This window comes from Triturus cristatus, chromosome 2_1, assembly GCF_964204655.1.
Source record: "Triturus cristatus chromosome 2_1, aTriCri1.1, whole genome shotgun sequence".
Classification (NCBI taxonomy): Eukaryota; Metazoa; Chordata; class Amphibia; order Caudata; family Salamandridae; genus Triturus; species Triturus cristatus.
This window is the reverse complement of record NC_140581.1, coordinates 840,994,695-841,009,100: the sequence shown is the minus strand read 5'-3', so window position 1 is coordinate 841,009,100 and position 14,406 is coordinate 840,994,695. Positions and strand designations below refer to the sequence as shown.

The 14,406-nt window shown below is 45.1% G+C and overlaps 1 protein-coding gene across 1 annotated transcript in view; it reads right to left on the bottom strand.

Moving 5' to 3' along the window:
- The window catches only part of TUT7 (terminal uridylyl transferase 7), a 1,376,479-nt gene that overhangs the window by 1,029,052 nt on the left and 333,021 nt on the right, over positions 1 to 14,406 (bottom strand). The window contains exon 7 of the mRNA XM_085632922.1: positions 3,386 to 3,455. Within this exon, the coding sequence (XP_085489048.1) occupies positions 3,386 to 3,455 (70 nt within the window). The remainder of the gene's footprint in view (positions 1 to 3,385; positions 3,456 to 14,406) is intronic.

Here is a 14,406-nt window from a genome sequence, read left to right as displayed (position 1 = left end):
ACAGACGTGGGGGATGGAGATCCTTCGATGCCCACTATACGATCATTCCGCTGTGTGTATACCCCTGTCTCTGCATTCTTGCAGGTCCCCCGCCGCCTCTGGTGTCTTAGGGAAATTAAGTTGCAGCGCCCCTCCCTGGTTAAACAGGTTACCATAACGGACTATCTGGCCATCAATGACACTACAGAAATGTCGCCGGTAGTAGTATGGGAAGCCCTGAAGGATGTGGTCAGGGGAGAACTTCTAGCGATTTCTACAGCGGACAATAGGATCAGGAAGGAGAAAAGGGAGCAACTTTCAGGCAAGGTGGCTGAACTTGAGAGTATCCACCAACGAAGGGGTGCTCCTCGGGTTCGGAGGCAACTCAAAGCGGCCAGGGTGCAGCTGGCGGCCCTGGATTTGGATAGGGCTGAGTATGCTGCCCTATGCCTCAAACACACCTTTTATATTGGGGGAGACAGATGCGGGAGGCTCTTGGCCAACAAATTACGGGCACAACGACAGTCGTCCCACATCCCCATGGTCATTGATCAACAAGGGCAGGAACAAACCACTGACCAGGGCATAGCCGAAACCTTCTGGCAGTTTTATGCATCTTTATATGGGGCCCAGACGTTGTCGACAGATGGCCCGGCTCATTATTTGCAGGCGGCGACTACCGCTAAATTGGCCCGAGCCAAGCAGAAGGCCTTGATTCCCGATTTGGTGGACAGGTCCGAGCGCTTCCCAGCTGAGAGTATGATCTTCTCTGTCGACGCTGAGAAAGCATTCAACAGGGTTCACTGACCGTATCTTAAGGTTCCCTAGCTCACTTTGGCCTCCCACAGCGCTTTATCGACTGGATTTTTAGTAGCTACGCCACCCCCACCGTGAGAGTGAATGGACTTGTCTCCAGCACTTTCCGGATTCAACAAGGAATGCGACAAGGGTGCCCATTATCGCCACTCTTGTTCGCCTTATTTATGAAGCCTATGGCGCAACGGATAAGGGATGACCCCTTAATCTCAGGAGTGCAATTTGGGAGGGTGTGGAGGGGGCACAAAATCAGCCTATATGCAGATGATGTGGTGGCCACACTGGAGAAGCCTAGGGAGTCTCTCCCTGCCTTTCTGGCGGAACTGGATCTTTCTCTCAGGTATCCGGTTTCAAAATCAACGTGCATAAGTCACAAGCCCTTAATTTATCCCTCAGTGCCGACACTCTGGGCCTACTGCAGCAGTCTTATGGCATTCACTGGGCCAAGGAAGCTGTACCTTACCTAGGCCTTTGGCTCTCGGCCAGCATCCAGGACACTTCCTCGCTGAACTATACGACCTTGACGCTGCAGGTAATGAACTGCCTTCGCAAATGGAGGCCTCACTAGCTGTCCTGGTTGGGTAGGATAGCAGCCGTAAAAATGACCATACTTCCTAAGATTATATACATTTTTCAGACACTCCCGCTTGTCCCCCCTACCGGCACTATACGCTCACTGCAAAGAGACCTAGAGCGCTTCATTTGGCGCTATCAGAGACTGCGGCTGCGTAAGGAGTTCACCTATCGGAACCCTGTTGAGGGAGGTCTGGGAGTCCCTAACCTACAACACTACTGGTGGGCTGTACGCTGTATAGATGCAGCCCCAGGTGGGGTGGTTGCACCCAAAGTCAGAGAAACACTGGCTGTTCATGGACAGATCCCTCGCCAGACAGCCCATATGAGGCATCCCCTTCCTTACAAAAACTGCCAGGCCACGGAACCTCTATCTTTCTAAGGTGACCCACCCCACCCTCTTAACGTGGGACAGAGTAGCTGATTCGAGGGGCCTCTCGAGCTTTCCGTCCCCCATCACACCTATAGTGAACAACCCAGACTTTGCGCCAGGGCTAGACATAACGGAGTTTGCACACTGGACCAAGGAGGGCCAGCGCTCTATCGGACACCTCTTCAATACTGCAGGCCCCATAGCCTTCTCCAACCTTCGCTGGGAGCATGGCCTCCCGGAAACGGAGCGGTTTCCTACACACAGATCAGTCACTGGGTAATGCACCCGGGGGTGCGGGAGGAGGTTGAACGACATCTTACACCTTTCGAGAAGTGGCTCCTGACGAGACATACAGATGCCCGCCTGACGCATAAAGATTTATAAATCAAACTCCTGACAGTGGGAAATCACCTGGTCAGCTACGATGGGAAGCTGAAGTAGATAGATCACTGATGCAGAGAGAATGGACAGACATATAATTTAGAGCCTGACACATGGTGCGAAACATGTCAGGTATTGAAACGGCCACGAAAATTGCCACCTATTGGTACCTCCCCCCTCCCCGGCTTCCTAGGGGCAACCCAACCCGGAGCCCCCAGTGTTGGAGAGCCTGTGGTTCATTGGGTACCCTGACTCACCTGCTATGGGAATGCCCTTCCTTGGAGGATTACTGGATACTGATATTAGATGAAATAGACTCCTACTTCGACACCCAAATTCCCCGCTTTGCGGCCTATGTCCTCTTAGGTCTCTCAAACCCGATCACCTTCCCGCTCAAGTCACGCAGAGGTAGGCAGATAGCCCTTGCATTGGGGGCAGCACTGCAAAATGTTCTGTCCCACTGGGGTACCACAACAGTTCCAACCCGGCTGGGATGGCTTCATAGGCTATAGGGCATTCTTGGAATGGAGAAGATTTTGTTATCCCTTACCAACCCAACCGTCTCATTCCATGACCTGTGGGAGCCTTTGCTAAAATTGTTGACATCGGAGCTTACAGAACTAACCTGCCCCAAGTACCAGAGAACACTGCATTTAACGAACCCACCCCAAAGGGCTCACGTGGAGGAGCTTGTGCAACAGTAAACCCAACCTCTAAGAGTGTCTCATCCGGGTGGTGCCTTGCTAGACCTTGTACCAGAAACTGGTTCCGACAGAGGGAGAGGGAGGAGGGGAGAGAGAGGGGTTAATTTGTTCATTGTTCATCCCTTCAAGAGCAGTGCTGTAGAAGAACCATACTCCGAATGTACAACATATGCTTGCATTGTTTGTTATTTACCTGAATGAAAGCAATACAAGAAATCTAAACTTAAAATCTAACAATGTATTACACAGCAAGCCCTTTTAAAGCCATCTTATAGCTTCTTGCTTTTCAATGCGCTGGTTAAGTGACTCAGTGAATATAACATCCACCGCTGACATGAGCTGTGTTCTGCAGCTCAAAAGTTTGAATCCTGGTAATGCTGACTGAGCTTTCGAACTCTCCTAGGTCAGTAAATTGAATGCTTTTAAATGGCGCCCGACAGATATCTAGGATTTGCAACACTTAGAAACTGCATGAGTGGTGTGTATCGCTATATGAAAAACATCATTAGAACATCATTCAGAACAGTGGGTAAAGGCAGACTGAGGAGTCTAATCAGACCTTTGCTTTTCCCTGCACACTATTACCGGCACCCGGGCATGGAAATCCGTGTCTACGCCAATAAAACATTCTGGAAAAAAAGAAAAAGAAACAAAAATATTACAATCAATCAACAGATGTGGAGAGTAATTTGCAAAAAACGAGTGAATCAAAATTAATGGAGGTTGAGCAACTTAAAAATAATTTATTGAATATACTTTGATTGTTTCTAGACAGTAATATTTGTAGTGGTTACTTTAGGTTTAGAACTAAAGAATTATGTAATTGAGAAACTCTTAACATCGAAAAGCACAGTATTGTCCTGAAAAACCTACAGTGTGCTTCTCCTATGTCGCATAAGGCCAGTCTGTCCCAGTGTACAGCACTAATCAAAGAAACTGCACAGCAGAAGCACCCTTCTCTTCAGAACAACTGTCTGCATCCAAATTCCGCACCCTTACTATCGAAGAAGTCACACTGTCTAGCCAAAACATAATCTACCACTCTCATATGATCTCACAAACTATGTGCAATTGTGTTTGCGTTAAAGTGCTCTCATGTGGCCATCAGGTATATTTTTAACGCTATATAATGTGCATGAGTACATTAGATTAAAATAGGTTTTCCTTAAACCAATTCCTCTTTCAGAAGTAAATTTGCGAATGATTTCCAGACATCAGTGGCAACTTCTACAGCTGTGGGGCTAATGAACACATCATACAGCACAGTTGTACTTCAGCTAGGATTAGATAAACAATGTAAAAAAATCGTGGTTAAAAATGTAAAGATCCAAAATAAATTTAAGACACTACTTTTATTTTCCACACTATGAAACAGCAATAGCAAATATTTTGTTTCTTGTGACCTTCTGGAACTAGTTCATCTTCCCTCAAGATAAACCAGCATTTGCAATGCAATTGGTCTCGCCTTTGAGACCTTATATGTATTTAGCTGTGCAGTACATTAGCCTGGGTGCTGAAACATCTACTGTTCTTTAACATGGAGGGAAAGTAAGGACCAAACTGCCTGACACGCCAGATATGGAAACACATGGAGAGAAATATTGCCTTTCAGCGGGAAATAGTATAGTCCAAAGCTCTGTGTTTAATATAAAATCAGGGCCTTCGGTGGTCATATCACTGAAAATAAAAGATTTGAAAAAAATATTGTCGACGGGTGCTTGTGGAAGACAATTTCTATGGACTGGAATCCAGAGAATGCTAAAGTGATTCTGGTATTTTACTGACCTCTGCTGGCATTTTCTATCAAGAGAGTTAAATAGAGGCAGTTGAACAGAAAAAAAAAGTCCCTAAGCGGAAACAGACAAGTCCTAGGGCTGATCTCCAGAGCCCACAAAGTACATACACATTTAAGTATATACTAAATGTTATTAAGTATATACTAAAGTATAAACAAGAGGTCTCGGATGTTTGACCTAAAAATATTTTATAGCGAGCCGACCTCGTATTAAACTCTGATGTCAAGTTGATAATGAGGGAAAATCAGAAGGTAACAGTAGGTTGCTTTCTGGTAAATAAAACTTTGACTGACTGATTGAGGGTATTTGTAGAGCGCACTTATGCCGAGGAATCTTGGCGCTAGGTAGAGTGATTTGGGAGTTGCACCGAGGTTAGCCTTGTGTGAAGAGGCTGGTTTTTATAGCTTTCCTGAAGATGGACCGTGATGGCTGAAGTCGGAGCGAGACTGGGAGGGAGTTCCATAGTCTGGCTGCTAAGAATGAAAAACGTTTGCCTCCCCAACTAACCTTCTTCGTCTTGGGAGGAAGGTCCAATGACCTTAGACAGCGCAACGGGATGTAGCGGGGGAATAATGATTGGACATCTTCAGCCCCGCCTCCATAAAGGGCTTTGTGCACAAGGCAAAGGGCCTTGAACTCCACCCATCGTCTCACCGGAACCCAGTGTCGTAGTTTAATGCTGCCTGAGGTGGAGTGATGCTTAGGTAGACCATACAAAACTCGGGCTGCAGCATTTTGAAGTGACTGGAGCTTGTTAAGCTGTTTCACTCTCGCGCCCAAGTAGAGTGCGTTGAAATAGTCTATCCTTGACAAATTAAGGGCACCAACCACTGTTTTCCTGAGGGAAAGCGGGATGAATGGGAGAATTTTGCGCAATATCTTCAGTGTAAAAAAGCAGGCAGTGACCACTTGGTTAATTTGGGGGGCACAAGTGAGACCCTTATCGATGAGAAAACCAAGATTTCTGGCCTTGGAGACCGGCGATGGACAGGTACCAGCTTCAGGAGGCCACCAGCATTGGGACCAGATAGAAGGTTTCTTGCCAAACTCTAGGATCTCGTTTTTTTCGGTGTTAAGCTTTAAGAAGTTAGCCCTTATCCATGACATTACAGAGGAAAGACAGTCACGGAACCGCTCGGCTGACATACTGTCGTTTTGAGTAACCGACACCAACAGTTGTGTGTCATCGGCATAGGACACCAGCACTAGGCGATGACTCTTGATCAGTCTGGCCAGAGGTGTCACATAGATGTTGAAAGGGGAGGGCGAAAGTGCCGAACCCTGGGGGATTCCACCCGGGAGGGAGAACCGTTCCGATATCAGACCTTCCCAGTGAATTAATTGTCCTCTAGAGTCGAGGAAAGAAGTGAAAAGGGACAGGGCCTTGCCGCTAACTCCCACGGACTGCAGCCTATTTAGTAGCACTGTTTGGTTTACCGTGTCAAACGCTGCCGTGAGGTCTAGCAGTATAAGGGCAGCCCTGCCACCCTCATCCAACACCCTTCGAATCTCTTCAGTTGCCATGATCAGGGCAGATTCAGTGGAATGTTGAGCTCTAAACCCATGCTGGGTGGAATCCAGCAGCTTATTTTCCTCGAGGTGGGTAGTCAGATCATGATTAATGGCTTTCTCCAAGATCTTGGAGGTCAGAGGCAAACATGAGATGGGGCGATAATTTTTCGCCTCCAGAGGTTCAAGAGATGTTTTTTTTAATATAGGCCTAATACATGCCAATTTCCATCCTGCAGGAAAGGTCCCAGTTTCGATAACTAGCAAGGGGTCAGCGCTGCGCCTACCTCATGCGCAGCTAGATGTAGAATGTATGGGGGACAAGGGTCAAGTGGATATCCTGACTTAGTTAGAGAAAGTAGGTCAACCACTTGCTTTTCATTAAAACTAGGGAAATGGGTTAGGCTACCATGGCAGGAATGTCTGTCCCATGTCTCAAGGAGGTTTGTACTGTTGACCTGCAGTAAATTCAAGAGTTCCTCATAGACCAGATTGACCTTGGTCTGAAAGAAAACCGCAAGGTTATCAACAAAGGATTGGTTAGGGATAAAGACAGAGTCCCTCGGCCGTCGGGACAGTGCTGTGACTGTTTTGAATAATTCTTTCGAGGAGTTTGAGGATTCTAGAATTTTAGAGGTGAAATAAACTGTCTTGGCTGAAATTATTGCTCCCTTGTATTCTTTTAATGCGGCGCCGTAGTCTGTCTTATGCGCTGGGCTGTAAGAGGAATGCCAAATGCGTTCGAGTCTACATTTTAATTTGATAGTTTTTAGCTCTGCTGAATACCAAGGAGACGATACAAGCCTTTTCTTCACTGGCTTAGAAACTTCCGGGGCCAATGGATTTATGGCCTGGGTATCCAGTTGTTAAAATCCAAGGCTGCCTGATTAGGATCTGCCCGGAAAGTAGGAATCTCTTTCAAAGCCAAGGTCAACTCTTGTTGAGATATTTTTTTCCAGGCGCGAACCTTGCTCAGAGGGGGTCTTATTCTACGGAATAGATTATTAATGGTGATATTAGTATTGAAATTGACAGCATAATGATCGGACCAAAGTAAGGGCAGCGAGCTGACTACTTCTATGTGGGTACTGTTTGTAAAAATGCCGTCCAAGGTGTGTCCTGCCTGATGTATGGGGTCTTTACAATTTGTGTCAGTCCAAAACTAGCTAGGGTGTCTATTAAATTAGAGGTATCCGAGTTATTCGTTACCTCTAAGTGGAAATTAAAGTCCCCAAGAAACGTAAAGGAATCCGTATTGAGGCAGGACTCCATGCGAGTTTGCAACGTAGTAATGAAGGGTAGCCTAGGTCCCGGAGGTCTCTATACTAAAATTCCTTGGAAGAATACCATATTGCTTAATTTTTTGCTCAAAAACATAGCCTCTGCATCCAGAAGTGGCTCTGGTGTCATTCTCACCTTATAGCATGCTCGATAAATTAGGGCGATCCCGCCCCCCCCTTAGTCCCTGTCCAGTCCATATTGGAGACTAGATAGTCGGAAGGGACTACATGATTCCAGTCAGGGTTGCTTGCATCGTTTGCCCACATTTCCGTTAGAAAGATCAGGTCTGGGTTTTCAAGTTGAATAAGAAACTCCAGGTCGTTTTTGTGTTTCATTAGTGACCTGGTATTAATCAAAACGCAGTTAATAGTTTTAGCGCATTTCGTGGTTGAATTATTATTTGGGGCGTTGGGGTACAAGGGTGGCCCGTCCTGTACAGGGTTAGACACCCTAGTATTATTCTCCTGAGAGTCTAGCCTAGGCCTGGGTGTAATTGGGGTGTTCGGTTTGGCTCTGCACCGATAGCAATGCATCTGGGGGAAGATGTTTAGATCTGTCTTTACTCTCGAAGCAGGGCAGTCACCGGGGTTGAGGGACAGAAGCTCATCACGTGTGTAAGCCAGCCTGGAAATTTGAACAGGTGTTCAATTACTACAATGGATAGCAGCAAAATGTATTTTTAAAATAGTGCAACTCCGTTTTAGCAGCAAAGATCGTTTCTTCGTTTCCTTAAGGCAGTAAAACATACAGTATTTATAAAACAAACAACAGGCAGACGATGCTAGTAGTCAGCGCTATGCCCAGATCAATTTCAAGATAGTTAGCAGCAAAATTTAATTTTTTATAAAAATGCAATTCAGTTTTAGCAGCAAAGATCATTTTCCATTTCCTTAAGGCAGTAGAACATACAGTATTTATAAAACAAACAACAGGCAGACGACGCTAGTAGTCAGCGCTATGCCCAGATCAAAAGTACGTTATTGTCATCTTGAATTAAACTTAGCCAAGAGGAAAACAAAACAGCCCTCAGGAAATATTAATTTCATCCTATTACACAGATCAGGATAAATTTCAGTTAGTTCATGGCTACACTACATACAAATGTGCAAAGGGGACAGAAGGGCTTAGGAAGGCTCCGTAGCAGGTTTCAAACAGATTAATTATACCTGCTGAAAATGGTCTTGCCACACCTCCCAAATCTTGCTATATTTCTCGAAAAAGCCTAAAGCATCACAAATAGGTTTCTCCATGAACTTAAATGTATTTATTTCCCTCAACCACCACCTAAGGTCCATGGAGTGGGGTGAGTAGTCTGTCACCCTCCAGGGTTGCCCAATATCACGTTGTGCCCGGATTATGCCCACGTGCAGGGGTTGCATAGAACACCCTAGACTATTGCTTTTTCTGTTGGTCTTTAAAGATGTGTAGAAAGGCTGGTTTAGAGGGGTGCAGCATGGGTCAACCCAGCACCGGGGATAAAGTGCTGAGTAACTTCCCTAGAAGATATGGTGAGCGAGCATCCCAAGGCTGTATACAGAAAGGTGTTGAGTGTTACCTCAGGAACATTGGACAACGATGAAAAAGTTCAAAATCCAATTGCCTTGATTATGAATGTCGAAAAATAAGGAAAATTCTCCGACCCATACGAAATGAATGTTCCAGCACAGCAGGTTTTGAATGGCAACACCACCTGAAGTGGAGCCCTTACTATTGTTTTAGACTACAAAAAGTGTCTTGATATGAATGGTTAGCTCGATCACTAGGCTTTACCATACGTGCAGACTGAAGGCCTTTTAGACAAGGGTGTATGCTAGTGGTTACACTTTTCTGAACTTGTTAGAAAACCCCAATTATAGAAAGACGACGATTAGTTTTGCTAAAGTGTAAAATCGAATCACTTATCAGAATATACTGGAAGAGAGAATCGATATTATGCATTCTGCATAAGGTTCCCTGGAGCAATTCAGCAACCAAACAACCGTCACAAAGCGGTTCTGATTACATGTAATTTTATAAAAGGATTCTGCTCTCCCCAAAAAAGTATAATTATCTAATCGAGTCTAGTCCTTCATTCCACTTTGTGGTGTATTTCCACTACACGGACTCCCACTACATTAGGGGACCTTAACCCTTCTTGCTTTTTAATTTATCACTAAAGGAAGTGTACACATATGTACAGCCATTAACTTAAGTTTAAAGAAACCTCACAGATTCACTGCAAAAACAACAGTTAAAAGTAATGTTAGAGCTACGAAACAAAATATAACAAGCATTGGAAAGCCAACTGGTCTATTGTTGTCTGCCAAACTTTGGGCATTGTAAGAGCTTATTTCGGTAGTGAATGGTTTTTGTATGAATACAAAAAAAGAGAAAACATTTTTTCCTCTATTTTTGGGGGATCGATCACCAACACCACTTTTTTGAGTATATATATATTTATATATTTTCATTCTTCCAAGTGGCTTCATTTTGTGTTTCTTAAATGTCAATGGTGAGGTCATATATAATGCCACCAGTGACGTGAACTAAACACTGATATACTCCCATGTCAGTCAATATGGACCATAGCTTCGATCTGTTAACCAGATTGAAAGCTGAAGATTGGTCCATAAAGGTCAGCTGAAGTGTCCCCATCTTAGCCACTGTATATTTCCCTGCTAATAAGTGTAAATTTAAAAACTGGTCCAGTGCACTCCTTCCTTTTCTGAAGCCATATTGAAGATTTGTTAAACACCACTCTCATTCAGCCAATCCATTAACTCACTTAAAATCACCCTCCCTAGAAATTTTACAGCTGACTTGATTAAAGGCATAGGCCTATAGCAGCTTGGGTCCCCTCTCTGGCCTTTTTTTAAAAAAAACGGGATAATAGTGGAATACGACCAGGACGTCAGAAATCCCTGCTCACTAGCAATATTAAAAACTTTTGTTAAAATTTTGGCCCAGAAAATTGGGTTCTGTTTATACAGATTGGCCGGGACTGGGGCCTTATTGCTAGTCATTTGTTTTATTGCTAGCACAACTTCTCCTTAATTAAAAAACACTACAGAGGTGTTCAATGCATGTTCTAAGCAGGCTAGGGACTCCAGGAGATTAGGGAACTCATATATAGATTGGAAATGGGAATACCATTGTCATCTGTAATACTGCATTCTAGAGGAGAGTTGTCTGTTCCTGAGAAAAAGGGCTTATTTAGAATAGCCTAAAATCTGGAACTATTCTTTAAAACCTCTACTGCTAATAAGTCATTCCAAGCTCCCTCTTTAATTTTGTTTTTACGAGTATTTAGAGCACACTTGTATGCCTTTCTTGATATGGCTATGTAAGTTTTGTCTCGTGGGACCGGTTTCAGGGCAATAACCAACTTGCATTGTACTCCAGAGCAGTTACTATCAAACCATCTCTCACCAGATTCTTGATACCTTCAAATGCTGTGAGTACCTCAATCCCCCCCCCCCCTGTTTTGTTGGATCAAGGCAGATGCCGAGATTCTCCTCGGCATTCTGCCAGAGGTCCTGGAGGAGGAGGTCCGGAATTACTTTGGCCCATTTTAACCTTACAGCAGTCATCTTGTGTGTGATGAGGATCGGCCTATAGCTGACAGCACTGATGGCTTTTGAGGAGTAGGGCAGCAATTGACTGTTGTTACAGACGTGACACCTAGACTAGCGGGGCCAGCCTGTTTAATCTGCAAGGTGAACAACTAATGCTGTTCTGAACGTTGACCAGAAGCTGTGTGAGGGCCCGGAGGAATTAACTGCAGCAGGAAGAGACTGAGGAAGCAGCCTGCGGTCTACAAGCAACAGCAAGGGTGCATGCAGCCCTGCTGACAGACTCCACAGATGTCAACAGAAAGTATTGCTGCTGAGGCCCTCTGGGAAGGGATATGGAATATCCAAAAGCAGAAGAGTAAAGCAGCCTAGGACCACAGACTGCGAGCAACTTTAGCGTTGTGTGCTAAGAAAGGAGGACAAGGAGGCCACATTTGCAATAAAGCAGGGGAGTATGAAGACGGCCAGGACAACAGGGCAGCAACAGTAATAGATACCACATGGAAGGCATGGATAGAGATGATGGTTCTGATATTTGTCCCAAACTCAGCACACCTCCACCACTAGAGCTGGCAAAATTGAGAGATGACTGGTGAAGTGGCAGGCCTGAGCGTTTGGCTGAATGTTGGCTTTGTGGACCAACTCAGTTGAAAATGTAAAGCAAGCATAATTATAAAGCTGGTACAAAGAATCACAGAGGAACATTGGACAATACACTGAAGTGGTGAAAACCTCTAGAAATCCCCAAAAATAAAAACAACTGAAATAAACTGCGAATTATTTAGACTGCAGGAAATAGAAGTGCAAAAAGAACAATTGATGGACAGAATGCAGAACAATGCGTGTTTCAGGTCAGCTTTCTAGTTGTTTGCTCAGAGGGGATAAAAGGAGCGCGGGCACGTCTGCGCAGCGGGCGTGCCGGTGGCGCACCAAAAGCAAGCCTGTCTGCGCCCGGAGCACGCCCTGCGCCAGAACCCCTGGTTGTTTGAGGTCCCATCCCCTTAATAGAGCACAGATTATGGCACTGAGGAGAGGTGAGTGCTGCATGCCAAAAATGTGCCTTCTAGAGGAGGGTTGGAAAGAGCTTATATGTACTGACTGTGGTTTCCGGGTATCCAAACACCCACTTAACATCCTTGCGGAGGAGGGTGGCAATACAGGGGGGAGGAGGAATGTCAAGAAGGCTAGGCCTGGAACGCCCTCTTCAGACAACAGCAATGCTATTGACAGTGTTAACCATAGAAGCTGCAATGGGGGGATGACGCAGGCATCGCACTTAAAATGTCTGCTGCTAAACATTAGATCCTTGAGCAAGCACAAATACCATCTAGAATGCCTGCTCCAGGTCTCTATGCCGGATTTTCTTTTCCTGACGGAGACATGGACTAACCTGACCTCTGACCCGGATTGGACTAGTGCTCTCCCAGCAGGGTACTCTGTGGTTAGTCAAGCTAGGACGGGTAGTGTAGGAGGTGGGATAGCAATCGTCCATCGTGATCATTTGAAAGTGCATATAGAGTCAATAACACAGCTGCCAGCGGAGGCAATGCGCTTTATACTGAAAATTAATAACCTCTCCACCTTACATGGAATACTTCTTTCTAGGCCGCCGAGCCCTAGAGCCCCTTTCTCTCAGGCGCTACAGATTTTGCTTGAATCGTGTATAGATTCCAACTCACTCATTATTTTGGGGGACTTCAACTATCATTTGGAACTCAACAACAACTCGGATACCAGTCGGCTGCTTGACAATCTAGCAGGCTATGGCTTTCATCAAAAGGTGGTGGGTCCCACACATTCTGCGGGCCATACACTTGATGGCATTTTTGCCACTAATTTGGATGTTACATTCACTAACACGGCCCCCCTCCCATGGACCGATCACTCTGTGATTTACTTCAAGATTCAGTTCTCACCATCGGTCCAGTCTGATATAAATAAACCAGCTAGTATTAAAATCAGGAGTTGGAATAACATCCAAGGGGCTGAATTAGAGCAAGCCCTAAACAGCTGTCCGCCTATTCAGGATCCAGATAACAATGAGGCAGCCTGCCAGTTTAACTGGATAGCAGCGGCGGTAAACATAGTGGCCCCTGACAAAGTTACTAAACTAAGAACAGTGCAGACGTCTTCACTGTGGTACGGTACACAGTTGAAAGAGTTTAAACTTACATGCAGGAAAGCCGAACGTGTATGGAGAACTGAATATAGTAGGGAGCATAAGATATCTTATAATAGAGCGCCACAACGGTATAAAGAAGCTATTATACAAGCTAAAAAGAGTTATTATTAAAAAAAAAAATAGAGGAGGCCAACAACTCTACTAAGGAACTTTTTTTAAAACATTCAAGTGCTATCAAGACCACGTCAGAACACGCGTTTTATTCCAGACTCCGCTTTATGCACCAAAATGGCGAATTTTTTTCAAACTAAGATACAAACGATCTACGACGACCTTCGGATTAATAGGCAGACAAAAGACAATAGTCAAACTACTATAATAGAGGACAAGTTGCAGCATTGCCAGTTAAATACGTTTAGCACATTGTCTCCTATTGAAGTAAATAAACTCCTGCTATCTACTAAGTCAGGATCTCCGAGGGATCCGTATCCACCTAATGTCATGCATATGGTGTCTGCGGTTATTAGCAGACACTTAACCCCCATCCTAAATCAAGTGATACAATCTGGGATTTATCCGCCAGTCTGGACAAAGGCCTGAATCAGACCAATTCTCAAAAAGCCCCAGCTTGATCCACTGGAGCAAAGAATTATCGACCTATCTCCTGTCTGCCGATTGCAGCCAAGATTCTTGAGAGGTCAATAAATCAGGTAGTGCGATCCACATCCTCCTCAACCTATCAGCAGCATTTGACACTGTGATTCACACGGTGTTAGTGCGGCGTCTGAAGGCGGTGGAGATTGGGGAGGCGGCTCTGTCCCTCTTATCGCCTTTTTTAGTGGACAGGGAACATCCTTTGCACTGGGAAAATCTACAGTCTGACACATTCCTCCTGCCTTACAGAGTCCCACAGGGATTGGCATTGTCTCCAACTCTATACAACATCTATGTCACCCCTCGCGCCAGTCTCATTAAACAGCATGGGTTTTCGTTTGTGTCTTACGCAGACGACACACAGATTATCATATCTGTATCACATAAGGTGCCGTCTGCGAGTTTCCATGCATGTCTGACTCACATCATGAGCTGGATGAGCAACAACTATCTGAAAATAAACATGGATAAGACGGAGGTGATGGAGTTTGGTGGCAGCCCATCCCTGTGGGACCCTACCTGGTGGCCAACAGAGGCTGGCATATGTCCAACACCATCCTCTAAAGTTAAGAACTTGGGGATCATAGTTGATGAACAACGAACAAGTTACTTACCTTCGGTAACGCTTTTTCTGGTGGATACAGTATCTCCCTGTGGATTCCTCACC